At 54.7% G+C, this 20698-nt stretch overlaps 9 protein-coding genes across 9 annotated transcripts in view; 2 read left to right on the plus strand and 7 right to left on the minus strand.

The window, feature by feature from the left end:
- Positions 1 to 896, minus strand: part of CCM_04827 (cysteine desulfurase) — a gene marked incomplete at both ends in the record, with an annotated part of 1613 nt that extends 717 nt beyond the window's left edge. The window contains one exon of the mRNA XM_006669973.1: positions 13 to 896. Coding sequence (XP_006670036.1) covers positions 13 to 896 — 884 coding nt within the window. The remainder of the gene's footprint in view (positions 1 to 12) is intronic.
- Positions 897 to 1836: 940 nt separating this feature from the next.
- CCM_04828 (60S ribosomal protein L15) lies at positions 1837 to 2798 on the minus strand (the record flags this gene model as incomplete). Its single annotated transcript, XM_006669974.1, has 3 exons — positions 1837 to 2204; positions 2264 to 2420; positions 2712 to 2798. The coding sequence occupies 3 exons, from the start codon at positions 2796 to 2798 to the stop codon at positions 1837 to 1839; spliced, it is 612 nt and encodes a 203-aa protein (XP_006670037.1).
- A 2635-nt stretch (positions 2799 to 5433) lies between these two features.
- Positions 5434 to 8166, minus strand: CCM_04829 (PSP1 domain protein; the record flags this gene model as incomplete). The annotated part of the gene is made up of 3 exons (XM_006669975.1): positions 5434 to 5622; positions 5696 to 6101; positions 6152 to 8166. The coding sequence occupies 3 exons, from the start codon at positions 8164 to 8166 to the stop codon at positions 5434 to 5436; spliced, it is 2610 nt and encodes an 869-aa protein (XP_006670038.1).
- A 4477-nt stretch (positions 8167 to 12643) lies between these two features.
- Positions 12644 to 14381, minus strand: CCM_04830 (NifU-related protein; the record flags this gene model as incomplete). The annotated part of the gene is made up of 5 exons (XM_006669976.1): positions 12644 to 12845; positions 12899 to 13031; positions 13080 to 13191; positions 13247 to 14183; positions 14269 to 14381. 5 exons carry the CDS (start codon positions 14379 to 14381, stop codon positions 12644 to 12646), a joined length of 1497 nt encoding a protein of 498 aa, XP_006670039.1.
- Positions 14382 to 14675: 294 nt separating this feature from the next.
- CCM_04831 (uncharacterized protein) lies at positions 14676 to 15363 on the plus strand (the record flags this gene model as incomplete). Its single annotated transcript, XM_006669977.1, has 2 exons — positions 14676 to 14699; positions 14785 to 15363. 2 exons carry the CDS (start codon positions 14676 to 14678, stop codon positions 15361 to 15363), a joined length of 603 nt encoding a protein of 200 aa, XP_006670040.1.
- Positions 15364 to 15508: 145 nt separating this feature from the next.
- Positions 15509 to 16627, minus strand: CCM_04832 (uncharacterized protein; the record flags this gene model as incomplete). The annotated part of the gene is made up of 1 exon (XM_006669978.1): positions 15509 to 16627. One exon carries the CDS (start codon positions 16625 to 16627, stop codon positions 15509 to 15511), a length of 1119 nt encoding a protein of 372 aa, XP_006670041.1.
- A 546-nt stretch (positions 16628 to 17173) lies between these two features.
- CCM_04833 (uncharacterized protein) lies at positions 17174 to 18985 on the minus strand (the record flags this gene model as incomplete). Its single annotated transcript, XM_006669979.1, has 5 exons — positions 17174 to 17392; positions 17943 to 17987; positions 18089 to 18172; positions 18492 to 18613; positions 18646 to 18985. The coding sequence occupies 5 exons, from the start codon at positions 18983 to 18985 to the stop codon at positions 17174 to 17176; spliced, it is 810 nt and encodes a 269-aa protein (XP_006670042.1).
- Positions 18986 to 19982: 997 nt separating this feature from the next.
- CCM_04834 (uncharacterized protein) lies at positions 19983 to 20180 on the plus strand (the record flags this gene model as incomplete). The annotated part of the gene is made up of 1 exon (XM_006669980.1): positions 19983 to 20180. One exon carries the CDS (start codon positions 19983 to 19985, stop codon positions 20178 to 20180), a length of 198 nt encoding a protein of 65 aa, XP_006670043.1.
- Positions 20181 to 20321: 141 nt separating this feature from the next.
- Positions 20322 to 20569, minus strand: CCM_04835 (uncharacterized protein; the record flags this gene model as incomplete). The annotated part of the gene is made up of 2 exons (XM_006669981.1): positions 20322 to 20459; positions 20510 to 20569. 2 exons carry the CDS (start codon positions 20567 to 20569, stop codon positions 20322 to 20324), a joined length of 198 nt encoding a protein of 65 aa, XP_006670044.1.
- Between the last annotated feature and the right edge of the window lie 129 nt (positions 20570 to 20698).

Consider the following 20698-nt stretch of genomic DNA (forward strand, 5'->3'; position numbering starts at 1 on the left):
GGCCGCGCGCACCGTGCCGCCCGCGAACCACGGCCGGCGCAGCCGACAGAGCGCGTCGCGGCGCGCCACCAGGCAGCCGACGCCGGTCGGGTGCCAAAGAGCTTGTACCAGCTGACCATGACAAACTCGGGCCTGAGCGCGGCGAGGTCGAGCCGCGCCGTGGGCAGGTACGCCGCGGCGTCCAGGAGCACGTCATACCCGTGCGCCTGCGCGAGGCGCACCCACGAGAGCGGGTGGCGGACGCCGGTAAAGTTGCTCTGGGCCGGATACGCGAACAGACCCCGGCGGCGGCTCGCGTCGGCGTTCCCCTTGGAGAGCCAGGCGCGGGGAGAGCAGCGGGTTTTGCGGGACAGCGCCGCCACGACATCCGCGTCCCGGGTGCGCAGCTCGTGCGCGTCGGCGATGGGGACGTACACTGTGCGCGACTTGCCGCGCCGGGCAAGCTCCCGCAGGCCGTTGAGCGAGTTGTGGTTGTCCGCCGTCAGGACCAGGCGGGCGCCGCGACGCCACGGGTACGATTCGCCGACCAGCCGTGCCGCGCCCGTCGCGTTTGGCGTGAAGATGACCGTGTACTCGTCTGGGGAGGCGGAAAAGTAGCGCAGGATTCTTGCCCTGGCCTCGTCGACCAAATCTGTGGCCGCCCGGCTTGTCGGGTTGCTCGAGTGCGGGTTCCCAAACGCCGCGTGTCGCATCCGCTCGCGGTGTGCTTGGTGCTGCGACTGAGCAGCCAGGCCGGCACCGGTGTAGTCAAGATACACGTGGCCGTTCTCGTCGAGGAAGGAATATTCCGTGGCCCGCAGGTCGTCGAGAATCGACGTCGACGCATACTCAGGATATCGCTCGAGAAGCGCCTTGGCTGGCAGACTTTGGTCTGTCAAGAAGTCTTGCTTCTCCATCACTCTTGCAATTGGAAACCGTACAGCCAAGGATGTAAGTAAGATTGAGCGTATCCTGCTTCCACTGTAGAGAAATGGCAAAGTGATGTCAAACACATGGAGCACCACTGGCAAGCACAAGTGTGTAGTGGTCAAAGGAAGCTGCGTGCAGGACGGCTTCAATCGTAAATCTACAGCATGTCATATTCCCCTTGCTGTCCTTTTATTCGGGCGGGAAAATATCAACACCCGGTATCTGGCCACGGACGTAAGCGTTGAGAGTCAAGGTGGCAACCTGCAGTGTATTGTGGCTTGCAGGCTGACAGACGCTCCGGAGCCTTGGCAGATTCTTCTCACCCATGCCCTGCTGATAATCTCTAATAACTCTGTGATACTGCGGACACTTGCCTATCAGGGAAGAGCGAAGAGGAAAGCCATATCAATACAGGGAGGGACCGTAGCGGACGAATTGCTCCACGGCGGGAGAGGTGAACAGAGACAACGCATTGAGATGAAACATGAATCAGATATTAATCCTATGTCTATCACCCAGCTGGTTTTCAGCTGACACCAATATTGCAAGAGTGGAGCAGGAGGGGATATTTGAGTACTGGAATGGTTTCATTCCCATCATTTTGATTCATCTGAAAAGTAAATTTTTAAGCTACCGAAAATGGACGTTAAACCCCACACTCAAGCGGCCATAACCCAAAGAGGTATTCGCCGCCCAAAGTGTGAGGGGCTCCCGTTCTTCTTTCACACCAAGAAGACTGAGAAAAGATTGTAGCAGACGCAAGCGACCAAAGACGAACACAGTCCAAGCAAACCGCATGCAATACATTCCCCAAGAAGCCCTGGCGAAGAAAGAACCCTGTGCGGCGCACAGAGGGCGGAGATGGAACGAATTCGGTCGACAATTGTGAACTGCCGGTTGGGTGGTTGCGCGGATGCGCACCAACCTTTACCTGTAGCGCCAGAGGGACAGAGTGTTGTGGCGCTTCCAGGTCTTTCTGCGGCCGGCGCGGGTCTTGTTGTAGCGATGACCCTTGTTGAGGCCGCGGGAGGCCTTGCCGGTGGCGGTGAGGCCGCGCGCCTCGCGGTGCTTGTGGACGGGGGCGACGATCCAGTTGATGCGGGGATCGATGCGGATGGCCTTGTGCTGGGGGTCGACCAGGATGACCTCGTAGTACTTGTAGGTCGAGTCCTGGTTCACCCAGTACGAGTTGAGAACGCGCAAGTTGGCGCAGCGGCGGCCGACACGCTCCTCAGCGGTGGCCTTGAGGGAGCGCTGGTACTTGAGCTGGTTGACACCCATGTTGGTGGGCTTGCCTGTAGAGAATACCAATTAGAACACGCGAGTCTCTTCTTGTGAGGAGAAATCTTCTTACCGAAAGTGGCACCCTTGGCGACGGGCTTCTTGCGGCCACCACGGCGGACGCGGACGCGGTACACGACGTAACCCTGCTTGGCCTTGTAGCCGAGACGGCGGGCCTTGTCGGGGCGCGAAGGGCGCGAGGCGCGGTGGATAACGTTCAACTGACGGAGCTATATTGATGCAGTCTCAGCAAAATGTTCAACGACTGTATAGCAAAAGCGACTTGACGACGGGTATGGATTGGTCGAGCATGGAGCGAGTGAGAAAAGGTCGGGACATGCAATCCAGAGAACTGGATAGCTAGTCCGTATCCCGTTTCGTCGTCCAAGCAGGAGGTTTCCAGCCCATATCCGTCGACAGAGGATCGCCCACAACAGCGACAAGGCAAAAAACAAGACGGGATGTTGGAATCGAGGCGGTGGTGTAGAAAACGACAAGGTTGTTGGTAGGGTTCAACGTACTTCCCAGCAGCGAACGCGGAGAAGGAAGCGCATCACATCGGACTGCTTCTTCTTCTGAAGTTCCTCGACATACTTGAGGGCACCCATTTTTGCTATATCCCAAACGTTAGCTCAAGTCGTTTGGCGAGACGGCGCGGAACCTCAATCGAAGAGTTCTCTCGTCGGACAAAAAAGAATTGATTGTGATATCGAGTGCGAGTTTGAGACGATTGAGGCGCGCTGCAGTAAATTAGAAGAGACTTACCGGCTTATGTGGTGATATATTCCTGCCGGTTAGTAGAGAGCGATAACGAAGGAAAGATTTCGAATTGGCCGCCCACTGGTCTGACGGGAAAAGTGCAACTCGAAAATTTGCGTGTTGTGTGGGCTAAGCGACACGCTAAGCTGGTTTGAGCGCTAGCCCCCTGGTACTTTGCCCCGCCTTGCCCTTGCACTTGGCCCTCAACCCTTCGAAGTGGCCTGCTGAATCAGCCAGTATGAGTGGATCAGGGTAGGTGGAGCGAGCCTTGCATAAAAGAGCAACTGCTCTTGTGCCAATCTAGATTGAATAAAAAAACGGTGGAGCCAGTAAAGTGTATTTTATGCATTACTTGATTGAGCAAACTGCAAACGTGCAGACTCCACGAATCCCCAAGCAAATACCTAGACTCCTTGCACAGCTAGCCATCACCAAAACCTAATATTGCGTATTTCCCGTCATGTGACCCCGTCACCCCAATTAAAACGTATCCTTCAACATGCGTCCGTAAACATCGAGGAGCTGCGCTGCAGCCGCCCCCCATGTCGCCGCGCCGCCCTTGGGAACCGCCTCGTCCAGAATCTCCATGGCAATCTGCGCCAACTCCTCATCCTCGGCGGTAGCGCCCGCCTGCTGATGCTGCTCCTCCTGCGGCGCAACCAGTTCCGGCCAACCAGTCGGCGCCAAGTGCCCTTCTGCAATCTGCTGGGCGAGCTTCCTGGCCTTGCTGTTGAGCGCCGTGAGGTCGACAACGTCTTGCTTCCAGCGCATCCACCGTGGCTCTGCAAGGCTGGGTACCTGGCCGGTGGCAGTAGTGTCGTAGCGGGCGTGTGCGATGGACTGGAAGCGTTGCAGGGCGCGCTTAGCCTCGTCAAAGGCCGGGCAGCCTGCGAGGGGGTCGTGTGAGTGCAGTGCGCACGCGCTGGCAAGCGAGTCGGCGAGGGTCCCGTCTGTCCGGCCGCTGCGGCTGTCGCTGCAGTAATTGTCAGCAGGTTTGTGCGGGTAGTTGGTATTATGGACTCCCAAACGTACGCGAATTTGCGACGCTCGCCTTCAATCGCAAGAAGCACCTCGTCGCCCTTGGCCCGAATCTGGTCAATGGCATCGATCGCTCCTTTGCGGCCCTGCTTGGTCGACTTTACGGCACCCCGTGAGCTCCAATTTGAGTTAGAAAGGCTCAGGACATGAGAAATATATGCCGTGATGATGAACACTTACCCATTTTTGCCCACGTCTCTGGTAGTGGTAGCTCGTGTAGCCTTCTTTGTCGTATTAGGCCGTTTGGAGTTGTTCGGTTCATCCGAGTTTACCGAATCTGCTGGGCCTATAATTAATTACATGTTGCACACCATCAATGTACAAGCGGGTTGCAGGCATGTCTTAGGCAGTAAATGGAGGCTTACTGGCCGTTGCTCGACCTCGTTTGCGTGAGCCCGTTTGCGCCATGCTGTGCTGCCAAGCGCAGACTGGACGATCTTGCCGGCGTGCGAATTACAACTCTCGGATTCTGAGTTGATCGAAGTAGCGGACTATGGTACGTCCTCGAAGCCAGCGTTTGTAGCTAGACAATCTGCTTGGAATTGGTAGAAGATATGTAGACGGGCCGATAGTCATCAATTCCTGCGATAATACTGGCCACACGTGATGCATGCAAAGCGGGAAGTTGACTAGACATTTATCACCGCGTAAGAAATGAGAAAATGAAATCAATTTCAGCACCAGTATTCGATATACACAACCGGTTTCAGACGGGTCAAACCATCCTTCCTGATTTCTCTAGTCCAGAGGCCCTGCTTGGCTGCACATTAGTCTGTCGTAAAGTGCAGCCGAGCTCACCCATATGAAATCTCCAATCCCCCAACCGCTAGTTATTCTTATCTATAATTTCTTTGAGCCCTTTGTAAAACCGCAAATAAAGCAAAATAGAAGAAAAAAGAAGAAGAAAAAAAAAATATTCAAACAGGAAAGAAATTCAAAAAAGAAAATGAAAACAAAGTCGCGACTGTTCTCCATCTCAACCTTGCCCAGTAAAGCTCTCATATCCCTATTATCCAGTAACATACTGATCTGGCTCATGTGCTGTCTGAGCCAGAAAAGTGTCATGCCACCAAAACATGGCGACCGTGATACGCTGAAAACAAAAACGCAGCGAAACGAAGGCGGCGAAAGAGCAGAACAGGCGTAGGCAAAAATAAGAAAGGTATTGAAAAATATCCGGGCGCCGAAAGTAAGTCTTAGCGAAATGAATGATCCAAATGTCTTTGTCCAGCAAGTGTAAAATTGTCAGACGCCATCCCAAACCAAATTCCCATTTGTAATACTGCTTTTGCAAGTCGTATGTCCACGTCTTCCTCATTCCATCCTGTCTTTTTTATTTTCGAAATTTTGTCTTTCACATGTGTAAATATCATTCATGCTTGGCCGTGACGAGTAAAAAAATGCGAGTATTGCTGACAACCGAGTACACAATTCGAATTCCAGTCCTCACCTGTCCTCGAGATTGCTATTAATGAGTGTTGAGGGAAAGTCCCTGAAATGCGGCGGCCCAATCGCCCTGAGAAGAAATGGGCGAACCGCGTTGCAAGTGGTGTGGCTGCCCCCCTTCGCTTTGGCCAGGGTGAACGCGCCGCTGTGGTGCTTGAAAGTCCCCTGGATGCGGGAATCCACCGGAGACTGTGTCTATACCGGGTGAAGGGCCAATATGATAAGGGCCATGCGGTGGCCTGGCATTGCCAAAGGCACCTGCAGGGCCAAACGCGTAGTTGGAGTTGGGAAAGCCAGTAGCAGACACAGGCGACACATGCCGATCCATCCCCATAGGTGGCTGATTGAAACCGCTGGGGCCAGGCCGCATGCCGCGACCCTGAGGACCGGGTGAGATGGTCTGTGTCGTGTGAGCCGGTGGCAGCTGCTGCTCATGCTGGTGCGTATTGCCTCTGCGATCGCCAGAAGCTGACACTCTGCCTTGGCTAACTGCGCCAGGTCCTACTCCGCTTGGCGCTTGGATGCCCAATGTAGGGCTCGCAAATGAAGCTGGGTTGATGGCTGACATCCAGATTCTGGTCTTGTAAATCTTGAACAAGTCGGTCACAAGAGAGTTGAAGTTGATATAGGCATCGGCGAAGTAATAAAAGGTCAGCTTCTTCCAGTCCCTTTCTCCGAGTTAGCACTTTGTTCAACGTTCATGTTTGTGCAAACTTACATCTGAAATTCGGCATCAAGAATCTCCATGTTGAGTCCGTGCTCCTTGACTTTTTGCATACAGACTCGCTTCGCTTTGGCCTCTTGGCCTTCTTTGTCCCGAAGGGCATGTACCTCGTGATTCTGAGCAAGGCGCTTGATGAGCTTTGGGCGAATTTCACCATTCGTCGGCTCTTGCATGTGGTGCTGGCCGGCGGGGCCCATGCCTCCCACAGCGCTGCCTGGCAAGCCATGCGCAGCAGAGAGCATACCACCGTTACCCTCCTGAGCAGCGGCAGCCCCCTGAGAATACATCATGAGCCACTTGTATTGCTCTTCCGCATAGTGTTCCTTCAGATCCTTGGCTGCTTGCCAATCCACGTTATCTTTTGCGACGGTGCCCAAATCAGTACCCCGATCGGCCTCAACAATCACGAGATCACCAGGCTTGACAGTCAGACCAGTTCCTTCCTGGATGTAGAATACATCGGCTCTGGCACACTTGAAGAGAACAACGTGAAGCAGCTGATTTAGGCGAGGTTGGCCGATACCGTACACGTTATGGCGCGGTGACGGGGGGCGATTCTGGAACTGATTCTGTGGAGCGAATTGGCCTGCGAATGGATTGGTAAAGTTGCTCTGCATAGCGTTTCCCATACTATTTGTATGTGTATGCATGGGGTTGCCTGGCCCGAGCATGGCAGTAGGGTCCTGGAAGCCATAGAGCGCACTCTGCTGGTCGGCTTGAGAAGCTTCTAGATTTGCAACAGAGTCTGCAATAGAGCTTATGGATCCCTGGCGAGTCGGCATGTTGGCAAAGGAGTGTCGCCTGCTCTGTGAAGGATCGCCTAGCAAGTAGCCGGGTGTGCTTGACCAGAGCGCTTTTTTAAGCTGCGCATTTTCGAGCTTGCGGCTATCCATGCCATGGGGAGTACGATAGGTTGGAGGACCATATTCGCTCATGCGGCGCTGTGAAGCTCGGCGGCCCATAGGGTCCTGGGGGTCATGACTTTCATCCAGCTCGTCAATAGCATAGTCGGACTCTTCAAGGACAACTTCATGCAGAGGGTGTCCGCCAGTCAGGTAGGTTGCGCCGGTCGAGGCCCGGGGCCGAATGCGTGCATATTGCTGCTGCTGCAATTGCTGCTGGCGCAGCAAAGCATTTTCCCGAGTGAGCTTCTCAATAGTCTTTGATTCAGCGCTCTGGTGGAAAGAGTTTTGAAGAGACTCGCTTGCACTCTCATCTTCATCGTCCTCGACTTCTTTGACTTTGCCCAGAACGGATCCATCGTTGGACATTTCGCTCAGCATACTAGGACGAGAAGGGCGATGTTGCAGAGCAGGATGTCTGGCGCGACCAAGAATCGCGGAAGAGCTCATTCCCGAGGAAGTAGAGACATCGTGCTCCATCTGGCCAACAGAGTATGATTGCGATCGGTACGTTTTGGGAGTTGGATGAAGTGGTATAGCGAACGGAATTTGACTATTCTGTCCATGTTCTCGCGAAGGAGAGGTCTGGACCAGACCTGAATCAGGACCAAAGAACGAATTACCAGCACCGCCAGGTGGCACAATCGATGTAGGCGATGGTAGTACTTCTGTCAGCCTGGACGGTGGATCCTTTCGCTCGTTATTCCATATGCCCGTTCCCCAAGGGAACGACGAAGCACCAGCGGGACGAGGCATTGTGGAGGACGCTGGATGAGAACCCCAAGGTCCGGCAGTGTTCTCGGCTGATGGTGTAGAGGGATGCGAAGCGTTGGGGGACGAGACGGTGTTGCTGGCGAAGGAGCCTTGACGGGGACGAGGCAAAGGTTGCGATGTATCGTTCAACCAAGACGATCGGCGCACTGGCTTATGGGGCTGTGTAACAATAGACGAGGTATCGACCCGATGATCGCCTTCGTCCTCTGAGCTGGCCAGCGCCTCGGAGTCTGGGGTAGATGTTCTGACTCCCACCTTCTCCAGCAGCAGGCTCTGACTGCCGGGACCGTGTGACAGCTTACCAGATTGATTTGGTTTGATGCCACTGCTCATTGTAGACGCTCCAACAAAAGATGCAGATGTTTGCGGCAGTGGTAGCTGAGTAAACGCGAGTGCAGGCCGGAGTTGTTATATCGCAGTCGTCGGTTGCCTGAAAGCGCCAGGACCGCTTCGTAGCATGGGAAGTTCAAGAGGTGAAAGTCGGGTAAAAAATGGTCAGGGCAGCCAAGCGCACAAAGTCATGTGCGAGACTGGCCTTTGGTGTAAGAATATTGGCTGACAAGGTACCAAGCAGGGGGGCGGTTGGCAAGTCGGGATGGCAAGCAACTGCGTCGCGTTGGGTGGATTAATGGTATAGAAGTATCGGAAGGGGTATAAAGACGTCTAAAAATTGATGCGTGTCTAGTTCAGGTGCGGATATAGATTGTGGCGTATAGTAAAGCGCATAAGAACCAAGGCGACGGAGACAGGCGCCGATGCAAAGGCACGAGTGAAGTCAGGTGCGAATGCGGCGCGATGGATGGTGCGGGACTGGCAGAAGAAGAGGTTCTAGTCGGCCGGCATACTCTGGCGACCAAAAGAACTGGGTAGAGATGGCGGTAATTGACTTGTGCGCCGCAGAGAAGATTGCGCGACGTCGGAGGCAGGATCGCTGGTCGCGGACAGTTGATCGATGGCTAGAGGGGGAACTTGGGCAGACGCGGCGGGCGGTCGAGAGACGCGAACGGAGCCAAGCCGCGAGGGAGTGGAAAGTTGCGGTTGCGAAACGGCGGGTTGGGAGAAGCAGAGACAAGAAATAAAACGGAGAGTGATGATGATGTTGGAAGTGAGGAGAGATGTATGTGGAATGGAAGAGCACGAGGTGTGGAAAGCGGGGGAGACGGGACGAAAGCTGCGACAAGAGGGCAGTGGACGGGTAACAGCGAGCCAGGCAGTGAGGGCGAGGCTAGGAGAGCGGCAGAACAGGAGAGGAGCTGGAGGAGCTGGTGGGCAAGACGGATTGAGGTTGCTGGAAAAAAAACTGGAGGCGGGCAGCCCAGACAGAACAAGTGGAGAGAGGAAGCCGCGGCAGCCAGTGCGGTCCCAAGTATCCGTACTACGGGTTTATAGGTTTAGTGTGATTTGAGTGGCTGGGGGAGGCTTTTAGGGGGTTCCTAGCTCTGTAAGGTGACCGTGGTATCCGTACCAAGGTAACTTAGATGTGAGGGAGAGAGGGAGGGGGGCGATTTGGATTATTTCGCTCTGTGTGGGATGCCCAGCCAAGGTTAGGTGCCCAGGTTGGTACATAGTACCTCGGCTAGGTGTATCGAAGAGCAATGCATGATGAATTTTATTATTATATTTGATTTGATACATTCTTTCCATTACACCAATCGCCGCGATTATCGAGGATGTTTGTAGGTGTTTGCAGAAATGTACCTACTAAGGTACCTACTACTGTAGGTCCCTAGCGGAGTCTTCCTGGTAGTATTAATTAGCGGCCAAACAAACAAGGGACCGGCTGCCAGACGCCGTCCGTTTAGGGGTTGGGGGAAATCGGGGGTGGTGGATGGATGGTGGATGCCCGCCAAACCCAAACCTTGCTTGCCCTGCCTGTCATCGCCCTCAAGCTCTGAACTGGGGCTAGCCCACCTGGCCAGGGCCGGCTGTTTTTAGCGCCTGGACCACGCTGTACATGTCCACCCACCACCACCTTGCAAAACAGCAGGAGAGCTTGTGAGCTTGGCGATCCGCGAAAAGCTTTGTGGAGGGCGGCCTGCTCCAGAGAGGGGGCGAAATCAGCGAGCCCGTTTTTCGAATAGCGAACGCCTACGGTACCTACTGCTACCTATTACTGGTTAGCGCAATTGGCTCTCGTTCATTGCCGACCTACTAGAGGTTAGCTAGTGGTGCTGGTGTTTATGCCGCTTCGCCGTCGTCTCTGCATGGCCTCGTTGTGTCTCGGTATGTCCCGTGTACATCTTCTCCGGCATTATCCAACAAATGCTCATATGATTTATCATCCAGGTAGCGTTGCCTCGAAGGCATGACCAGTCCTGCCAGCACCAACGTGAGCCGCCCACTGCACAGAGTCTGCTCGTCGAGAGTCTCGAAGTAGCCAGTGTTGGACAAGTTCTGCCACACCAACCCTCCCCATCGTTGTCCATGTGAGGTCTAGTCGGCAGGCGGCGCTCGGTTGCTACCCATCAGAACTCTTCTCCTCCGCCGCGTTGCATCCGTCGCCAATCGGCAGGGTTGTGGCCCATGTCCTAGACTCCTAGTGTGCACAAAAGCCATGACCGGCTGTATGCAAGGCAGCGCCGTCTTTGCCCACACAACCACACCACCCTACTCCGTACAGAGGTACATAATTGCCAATGGCGCGACGCAAGACACAGGTTTTGGAGGGCCAGGGAGAACAAAGCCACCTGCTGCCACCCAGCGGGGGCGAAATCCTGCATCCGTGACTGGCCAATCCACCGCGGCGAACGGAGTCAAGTCTCAGCCCGCGAGCCTGCAGCTGTCAAGAGGTCTGAAAATATGGTACCGGGGAACTGGCCTACTGATATATCATGCTATACGTCGCACAAGAGGGGCCTTCTTCATGTCCAATCCGTGTATTGGATGCAGCGTGCTGCACAATGATACTGCATGTTTGGAGTGTGGTGCGCCTCCAGTCAGTTAACTAGGTGCTTAGTACAACTCTATCGATACACACCACAGATTCACTGTCCCGCTCTTCTTCAGCAACTAACTACTGATATTACATGGAAATGGCAGTCCAGTTGCTGGCAGCTCGTAATTGGCGGGCACCTGAACCCTGGCCAACTGCCGGCCAAACTGTTTAGCTTGCACTGTCCAGCTTGCCTTGGTTGCAGCGCGTCAAACCACATTGCTGCAATGCGGTGGTTGCATTTTGCAGAATAATAGTACGCACTCGTTGACTTTCGTGTCCAAGACGGAATATGCCCCGGGCCATTGAGCCTAGGCAATAGCAGTTCCTCCGTCAAGTATACCAAGGTGCGGACACACCATCTTCTGGAGCTCCTGCAGCTCGCTGGGCGCAATACACGAGACGGACTCACGGAGACGCGAAAGAATAAATGAATGCAGATAATCAGCATCCGAGCCGCTCGGCTTTGCCCTTATTCAACCTGTGTGTTGTCGGCCACGGCCTAGGTAGCTTTTGCTCATCTATACAAACCTGGCCTGACTTTGCCGCACAACCGTCAGGCACCTCAATATCCGGATTTCACTTCTATTCCGCGTCGCATGCGCAATGGAGCCCCCAAGAACCCCGTCTCTATCCACCTGCATAAGCCCATGCTTCTGGATGGGGTATCCTCATTTTACGAGGTGCCTGTGACATTTTCCCTTTCGTAACTACTGGGCGCGCATCATTGCGAGCTGTGATTCGGAGGTTTGGCGCAAGGGGTTTGTTTCATGGTTCATTCTGAGCCTTCACTCGAAAAGCCTCTTTGGCCGGGTGAAGGCCGTGTTCTTACAGGGCGAAATAGCAATCGATCGGCAAAGTTCCACATCAGTGAACCGGCGCGCCACCAAGACAACCGCTTCAGTCCGCGAATGCCACGGACTCGTTGCACCACACTTGGATTAGTTAGGCAGATAACAGGGAATACGTCGACGGTCCTTTACCTACCTTCGATGCAAACAGGTACTCTCGATGAGAATCTCAACGGCACGAGGACACGCTCCGTACTGATGCATGCATGACGATGGCCTTCTGTGGTGCTACTTTGAAAAAACTACTTTGAAAAGGAACCCGACCAAGTGACCTGAGGCGGTATTCATCAAGACCAGTAGCTCCAAGTTTCGACGGAGATCCGCACCATCTCTCACCGAGAGTCGGCCTGCATATGATGTATTCTCTCACCCCATGTATGCGTCCTCCAGAAGGTTCCAATCCTATCCTGCCATGCCTAGAACTATCGCAGCTCATCAAGTCGACTCTCCAAGAGACAAGCGAAATCCCCATGAAAGGCTGGCTCCTGGCACGGACACCTAGGACAGATCGTCGGTACCCCGCAAAATCGCCCATTGATCCAGAACCCCCCGCTACCCACACCTCATCCAGCCTTTGCCGCTGAACCAGTCAGGTGGTCCAGACAAGAGGTCTGGTGACGATGATATCAAAACTATAAAGCCACAATCCTCTTTAGTCAGCTGCAAAGATGGTTGATTTCGATATTTTGGTGGTCAGTCCTGCACATTCTAGTTCAATGCAGACCCACATGGATATGCAGGCGGTTTCCAGGCCACGCGAATGCCCGACACTTGAGTCGCGGCAGATGTGTTTCCAAAAGAAGCAGTGAAAAAGTCTTGTGTGGAATATATCATCAGCGTCTACGCTGAAGGAGCTTCTCACATGCTTTTGCCAATCCATCACGGCCCTGTTTCTACGTCGTCGACCAAGTGCAATATTGAACCCATCCACGCCATACGCCAAGACTACTAACCTTGCTACAAGCTCGGGAGCAGTGTATTCGGACGCTGTAGGCCAGAAACTAAAATCAGGGTTCGGCCCTCGCGTTTAAGCCCTGATAGCGTCCCGAATGGTCTGTTTCAACTTGGCATTTACGGGGCCAGTTTGTTGCAACTGTCGTGCTGCTTTGCCTCTGCTTAATTCCTTTGAGCAAAGATGGCAGTCGCATCCTGCAATTTCAAGCTCAGAAACCCGTCCTGGCAGTTGGCAGGCTTCCTTGACAGAACCCCGCTTGGCGCTCATGACGGAGCTGTGACAGCATTCAAGAAAGACCTGCATGAGCGCGCCGGAATAAAAAAGTACGTCAATTTATAAGAAGGTTTGGAAAGAGTACAACCTTCTGTGGGAATATATATGTCGGTTAAAAAAAGCCCAGAACTATGCGTCCAGGCGTTATAATACAGTGGGCTGGTTCTATAGAGACTGATGTGCAAGTCTTGTCCGATTTTCTTCCTTTTTCCTCCATCGTCTTGGATTTATGCACTTTGGGCAGCAGGCTTTTGGTGCTTGAGTTTTTCCTCAAATTTGGCAAATTCCTGCAGAGAAATTTCCTCCTCTTCATCGAGAATCTGGCGGACGCCCTTGACCTCTTCAATCTGCTTGAATATTAGCGGCTGCATGGATGTCGCAAGGAGGGATTGTATCGCTTACGTAGTGCATTAACATGCCTTCGATGCCGTTCTTGAGCGTCACCGTACTCGAGTCGCACGTTCGGCACGCGCCACGGAGCTTCAAGTTGACGAAGCCTTCCTCGTCGAAGCCCCGAAACTCGATGTCGCCGCCGTCCTCCTGGATGGCGGGGCGGATCCTCGTCTCCAGGAGCTCCTTGATCATGCCGACAACCTCACTGTCGTCCTCGTTGTAGGCCAGGCTGTCGGCCTCGGCCTCGACGGCACCGTCGGCACCCGCGGGCATCTCCTTGACGGTGACAATGGTCTCACCGGCGGTGATGGCCTCGGTGATGAGGGCAAAGATCTCGGGCCGAATGTGCGCCCAGTTGGCGTCGCCGGCCTTTGTGACGGTGATGAAGTCGGCGCCGTAAAACACAGATGTGACGCCGTCAATGTTCATGAGCTTGGCGGCGAGCGGCGACGGGTGCGGTGGCGCAATGGTGGCGCGCGGGTTCATGTACTCGACAAACGGCGCGGCAAAACCCTCGGGGAGCACGCGGTGGTTGGGCAGGAACTTGAGCGCGTCGTTGTTGGGTGTCGGCTCCGTCTGGATGAAGATGGTGCGGCGCGCGGACAACGCGCTCGGGTGCTGCGGCCGGCGCGCTCGGAGCAGCGGACGGGTATTGTGTAATCGCGAGGAAACGGTCGTGCTGCTGCTGCTGCTGCTGCTCATGGCGCGGGCGGAGCGGTCCTGTGAAGTGGCGGCGCGCAGGCTCTGGCGCATCTGCATCGGACATGTCGCCACAGGCCGAGAGGTAGCCGAGCGGAGGAGTGTGCGGGAGAAGACGGCCCGCGACGAGGTGGAAGCGGCGGCCATTGCGATGTGTGGTGCACGGCGGCTGTAGAGAAGACACGGGTTGTAGAAGTAGAATATGTGACCCTTGGGCTGGATGGAAAAGAACGGCGAGATGGCGCGCCTGGTTGCTGGAGGTGAGGTAACCGGGGCAAGTCGAAAAAGTTGAGGGCGTATAATCGAAGGCTCATTAGTAATGGTGGAGCTACGTATCAAGACCGATAATCGGGGTACAGCCGACCGAGCTGGGCCAGGGTACAAGCGGCACTTCAGCTCCGAGATGAGCGGAGCTCTCGCGTTTGACCTGTAATTTTTTTTCCATCTTTTAAACAAGAACCGAATCCCGTCAAACAGGGCAGCACCGAATATCGCCAAGCAGTTGATCTTTTTTCAGAATACATTTTTTTTGGGTTCATCATACTTGCTTGCCCTCTACGTCGCTTCCCTCCTTTCAGTCGTTTTCTCCAGCAGCAGTCGCAGTTCTTGAACTGCCACAAGCCATGTCTTCGCCCGGGGACAGCACATCGGCACAACAGAACCAATCAGCACAGCCTGCAGCAGATCAAGCGGACAAGGCGACATGCGGGGTCTGCCAACAAGCACCGCCTAAATATAAATGCCCCAGATGCTACCTGCCATAGTATGTTGCAGCACCTCTTCCCCAGTCTGCTGGACGCCGCTGTCACGGCGACGTCGTCGACGACCCGGGACGGAAGTATCAATAGATAATGCGTGCGCTAACAATCTACCCGATTCGCAGCTGCTCCGTCGCTTGCAATAAACTTCATCGCGAGAATCACCCCCCGGATCCTGAACCGAATCCCGAGCCGCCGCGAGCCGCCGCTCCTCCTCCCGTCGACGGCGAGGCACCGTCCACTGCCCCAAGCGCACCCGACACGAGCAACCCCTTTCGCATTCTCGACTCGGCCTCGGCCCAGTTGCAGATGCTCTTCACCAGGTACCCCGACCTGCCACAACAGCTCGCCGACATTTACGCAGCGACGCAACCACCGTCCGAGTCGGCAGAGAACAGGAGCATCCCGGCATCGTTGCTCAAAGGACTGCCGAGCAAAAGCAACGGGTGGAATCACGACGTGGGAATCAAACGAGGCAAGGAGGCCCTGCGCAAGGCCCGGAAATCAGACGGCGCCGAGGGTGAGGGCGTTAAGGAATACTGCGAGCTCATCATGCACCTGATGAATGGGCAGGCCGGCGCTGATGCCTCGGCGTTGCTGCAGAAGCAGGCAGCGATGCAGGACTCGGAGCTCATTGAACGTCTGATGAATGAGGAGAACCGGAGGTGAATACGTGAAGGAGGGCGGAATTCGCCGCGGTATATTATTTGCTTCTTAATCCTGGGGGGTATCGACTAAAAATACATCTGTCGCCCGACCGCAAACTACTCCTACCGAATTTCCTGGGTGTCATCATCATGTGCGTCATTCAGTGTCATTCAGTGTTGTTCAATGCGAGCCGCCTGAAGCGGGCAAAGATGGATGTCATGGGCGGTTTTGGCATCTCCACAGCGTCAGCAGGTGGCGAAGGTGCCTTTTCCTCCTTGCTTCTGTGAAGGCTGTTGAGGCGACCGCGGAACTTCCATTTAGATTCGCCCTTGGTGCTCTGGGCTGGGGAGGTGGATTTGGGCCGCGGTGGCGATGTCGTGGCGACCTCGTCACTCTGCGTCCAGTCGACGCGATGATCCTCGGCGACGGCTGCCAGGTTCGCGGGGTTCAGGGGTGGTAAAAAAGTGGAATGTCTGGGGGACGGATCAGTGCCCTTGAAGCTCCCGGTGCTCTTTCGGCGCGATGCGCGGAGCTGCTTCTCCTCCGGGTTGTGCGCGGTGTAGATGCTGCGACGCTTGACGAGCGGCGACGTAAGCACGGGCTCGAGGTTGTCAGACATGGAGGCTTGAAACTGGTTGCGGTCGTAATTCTTCTCTCGCAGAGTCTGTGCTCGCCGTAGAGCCTTGGCCTGCGCAATTGGTGCGGTACCGGGCCCGGCTGTGGAAGCAACCTGGAAGTCGCCGTTGAGCCCATCCATGTGGTACTTGAGCGCCGCCCGAGACAGTTTGTGAATGTGCGACTTGTCCGGGGGCGAGTCGCCCAGTGTTGTATCCGCAAACTGCGAAGCCGCGACCTGCGGGACATAGGGGCCTTCTGAAGGCGCTGGATCCGCGGAGAGCTGCTCATCCAGGGCCGTTTTGGAGAGGCGTCGGCGAAACCGTGCCGCCAGACCGCTTTCTGACTGATGATGATCGACCACCTTGGACTTGCGCTTGTCCTTGAGCGAGTCGAGGGCGACTGTTCGACGGCGGAGAGACTTAGCCTCGCTCGTCTCCTGGGTGCGAAAGGGCTTGCTCGATGACGATGAGACGACGCGTGACTGGCGCTTCGCATCGAACGCCGTGCGCTCGGCAATGACGAACTGGAGGCGTCGGGTGAGGTCTTCGGGGTCCAGGCCGCACCTGTGCGGTGCCGCTTTGGGTTTTGGTGGCTTGAGATCGGCCGTGTTACCCTTGCCAGGGCGATGCACCAGCTTGGTGGACTGGAAATCGTAGGCGTAATTCATATTGGAATGCATATTCTTTGGCGTTTTTTGCTGTTTTGGTGTGTTTTTCTGGTGCTGTCGATTAGATGTGTAGATATGTGGGAAGAAATAGTCGAATTGTTTCGCGCTCAACCATTGATCCCGTGCCGGCTTGTATCAAAGACTGAGGCGGCAGATGCTGTGAGTTGCTGCTGGTGTTTTTGTGTGAGCCAGTATAAATCTGCTGTGCAAATGCGTGTTGCCACAAGAGTCGGACAATGCAACCGCGCGCAGAGACAACTGAGACAAACGTCTTGGGCAGAGAAACAAAAAAAAGACTCTCCGTGTGCGAAGGTGAAAGGCGGCGGCGCCCTTTTTCTTTTTCTTCTACAGCCACGGTGGCCCAAGACGCCACGGCAGACGATATCGGCTGCGGGGAATCCTTGTCCAAAAAAGATCAGGCCTTCGCTGTTGGGGGGATCGGCTCTGCCCCCAGTGTTCCGAAGCGAGACGGAGAAAAAAAAAAGTAGGCAAAGGATGGCGATGCCCGCAACGTAAGACGTTAGAGGACGGTGAGATTGGGTTTATTTAGGGTTCCGGGTCGTGATCGAAGTTGGGAATTCCAGGATGCCAGGGAATAATCGACTCCCAAGTTTGGCGGCAGGTGAGGGTGGTGAGGGTGGTGAGGGTGTCATAGAGGAGGGTCTTCCTCCTGTAGCTGGGGTCGCTGCCGCGCGTGGGAAGACAGCACAGTATATAAGCTCTCCCGCCGAGGACGAAAAAAGAGGCGAATTGAGCACCGAGGTCCTAGCGGTTCGACCCGAGAGCGATAATTTAAAGCAAAGAATGAAGAACAAAGTGAGGAATGTTTTGGGTCAGGGAACCGTGCTGGTGGTGGGTTTATTATGTGGGAGGGGGGTAACCAGGGCCGCGGCCAAGCGCCCAACGAATATGTACGTGGACGGAGAGGGAACTGGCATCACAGTTCAAGGGCCGCATTTGGCACGCGATCATGTCGATCCGCCCCCGGCTTGGGGGGAGGGGAGGGAAAAGACGAACAGCCACCACCAGCGAAAACACGAGGGCGGCGGGCGCGCCCAGTATTGGATTGGACCCATGGTGTTTCGTTAGTTAATAGCACTCACTTCACCTGGCGACAAGTCACAAATCGACGAAAATGGGGAGCCGAGAGATGGGGAACTGACAAGGGACCAGTTCGGTAAGTCATGTGCAGCAGGCTACTGCACAGTGACGTGCCCTGGGCTGATGTCTGCTGAGGAAAAACCCTTTGTTTTCGTGGTTTGCTGCAGAAGGCGTTATTCGTTGCCAACTGGTAATTCGTGGGCAAACTGCTAACAAGCATCCTTTTTTTCTTGCCGCTTTCCTTCCAGCCGCATTCAAACTAGTTAAAACAGCTTATTATTACTGGGTCACAAAACTGTACTAATTAAAGCAGCACTAATACCGAGGAAGGAGGAAGGGCGACAAGAGCGGTGGACGGACAAAGTCACGGTGTGAGTGGATGTGGCCCTGTGGATTGTATTTCAGGCCCGTGATGGCACGATGGCGATGACCCGGGTACATGGCCTGCACACAACCGGGGAAAAAATATCAAAAGCAATTTTTTTTGTCGCGGGCGTTGGGGTTTCTCCGGCTTTTGTCCAGCTGCCACGAGGTTTAAGACGGAGGCGCCGTTTATTTAATTAACTAGTTTTGGGACCGGAATCAGCCACAAAAGCGCCTTGAACTCTCTTTTTCTTTTTTTTTCTTTTTTTTTAGCGCGCGGCGCTCTCCAAGCTGTGTCAGTCTCGGTAACTACCTGGGTATTGAGGTCAGGTGGTGTTTACGAGTCCCAGTGAGGGGGCGGTTCCCATTTCTGTATGTTGCAGAGCAGGAAATGACAAACCGCCTTTTGAGAAATAACCGAGCTGCCAATGCAAGTCGCCATGCCGAGACATGGGCGGTGGTTAGACATGGGCGCGCCAAAAAGGTCACGGGGGACTTGTTCAAACAGGGCTACCATGAGCCCTGCTTCAAGCGCACGTTAAAACCCGGGTCACCCCCATCCATGGCCTGCGCGAATAGAGGGGTATGGTAACGCACGTCCCAGGTCAGATTGGCTTTGGGGAATAGTTGTGCATACTGGTAACTAAAAACAACTACATAGTAGAGAGGCGCTTGCGGGGCTGCGCCTCCATCTCCCTCGAGAGAAACTACTGCAACTCTCAACCGAGGCAAAACGGTGAGAAGAGGTGGTGGACCAATACTTGTGTAGGTAGGTACCCGGTAGGACTCCGTAGGGTGGAAAACGGGAGAGGCTCGCAGCGAGGGAGGCCTATTCCTAGGTACAATAATAATAAAGATCACAGCTATGAAAGCACCCAAACGAGCAGGTGACATGCCGCAGTCCATCAGAACTGACTCGAGTTCCCGTTTGCTCTTCTTCTTCTTCATCATCCCCTCCAAGCCTCGTCACTCTTTCATGCGTGAATCGACGCTATCGAAAAAACCCAAGCCTGTGCATAATACGTCGACTCAGAAAAAGGAAAAACAGTCATGCTGTGACTCGCGTCTCCAGAGGCTCGGCCCTCGCTGGTGGTGCCGTGGGGGAGACAAAAAGCAACTGAGTTTCCTGGGCTATTTTCTCCGAACGAGGCGGTGGTGGCGGAGACGGCTTACTGCCCTGCATGATGCGACGCATGTTCACGTGTTCAGGCGATGGATGGGGACAACTCATGACGAGCAGAGCTTTTCAAACCTGTTTGTTCTCGGCCTCGTGGTGGTGGAGCGGGATGAATCTCGGCTTGCCGCCCTGGCGCCCCCCCTTGGTTTCGTTCCTTTGTTGGTTGATTCACGACTTCATCTGGGCGCCGTTTTGATCAAAAAATTGGTCCAGTTGCTAGAACATTTTGCAGTCGACTCCTAGGGACGACAGCCGGACGCCGCTCCGTTGTCCTTGACCTGTCGGCCGTCGGCCGTGAGCTACATCCAAGAAGCCTGACCTCATCCGGCCTAATAAGTAGAAAAAGGGTCTCTGAGTTCTTCAACCAAGACCAAGCGTGAGCCGACTGTGGATCACATCTAAATGGGAGGCTAATACATAACTAGTGGCTAGTGGTGTATTTGGTTAGCTGCATTTCTTCCAAGAAACTTGCCTCTTCTGACAGTGTACAGAACAGGCTGGCCTATTTCTCTCATTTGGCGATTCGTTTGCTCCTTCCTAGGTATGAGAGCTGGCTGTTGAAAGCGCGGTAGACGCAAAACTACATCCCTAAGCTCGTCCGCGGCCTTGCTCCCTGCAATATCGCACTGCCTTGTTATCCAGCCGTGAATAGTGGGCCGTCACCGCGTGGCACGGAGCCAACCGAGCGCGCGCCTGTCAGCACGATGGACCTCGATGGTGCAAGGTGAGCCAAAGCCATGGGACGATGTAGGTTGGAATCAGGCATTCGGCGACTGGCCGAGAGAGATCCTGTCGAGAAGTAGTCAATGGTACCCCGACGGACACGCCAATCGTGAGGGCAACTGGTTCATGAACAACCCTCAGCCTGGTTGTCAGGCTGAGAGATCCCTAGCCACGCAGCACGTGGACTGATGCAAAGTCGCTAAAGTTTGCCCGTGCATCAGTAACATTGCCCAATCACGATGGATGTGTACAAATGTAAACTTCCCGCTTGTACCCGTCCGCGACGGTGAGCCCACTGACCTTTGTTCCCTCCTCAGGTGTATTGCATGATTATGCAGAGGAAGAAATGATTTCCCGGACAAGTACGAGCGGGAGCACTGAAGCTTGCGAGCAAGATTCGATCCATGACATATACAACTCCACAGAGAGCTTCTGTTTGCTTCTTTGCGGAATGATGCCGCTTTGAACCTGTGCATAACAGTTGACGCGGAATGGCAGGCTGTCATATTCGCACCTACACCGGTGATTTGGAGCTGTTCCCCCGGGGCCTGAACTGGGCCAACGTATAATTGAGACATGATCCTTGGTTCAATGCTTCTCCCCGTCATCAAAAATCCCAGCGATCTGGCCGGGGATCGCTCACCCTGCCTGTATCGGGTAGCAGGGACACAATGTTCCCCGCTGCTTGTCCCGCTGCTTGTCCCGCA

Source organism: Cordyceps militaris, assembly GCF_000225605.1.
Source record: "Cordyceps militaris CM01 unplaced genomic scaffold CCM_S00003, whole genome shotgun sequence".
Classification (NCBI taxonomy): domain Eukaryota; kingdom Fungi; phylum Ascomycota; class Sordariomycetes; order Hypocreales; family Cordycipitaceae; genus Cordyceps; species Cordyceps militaris.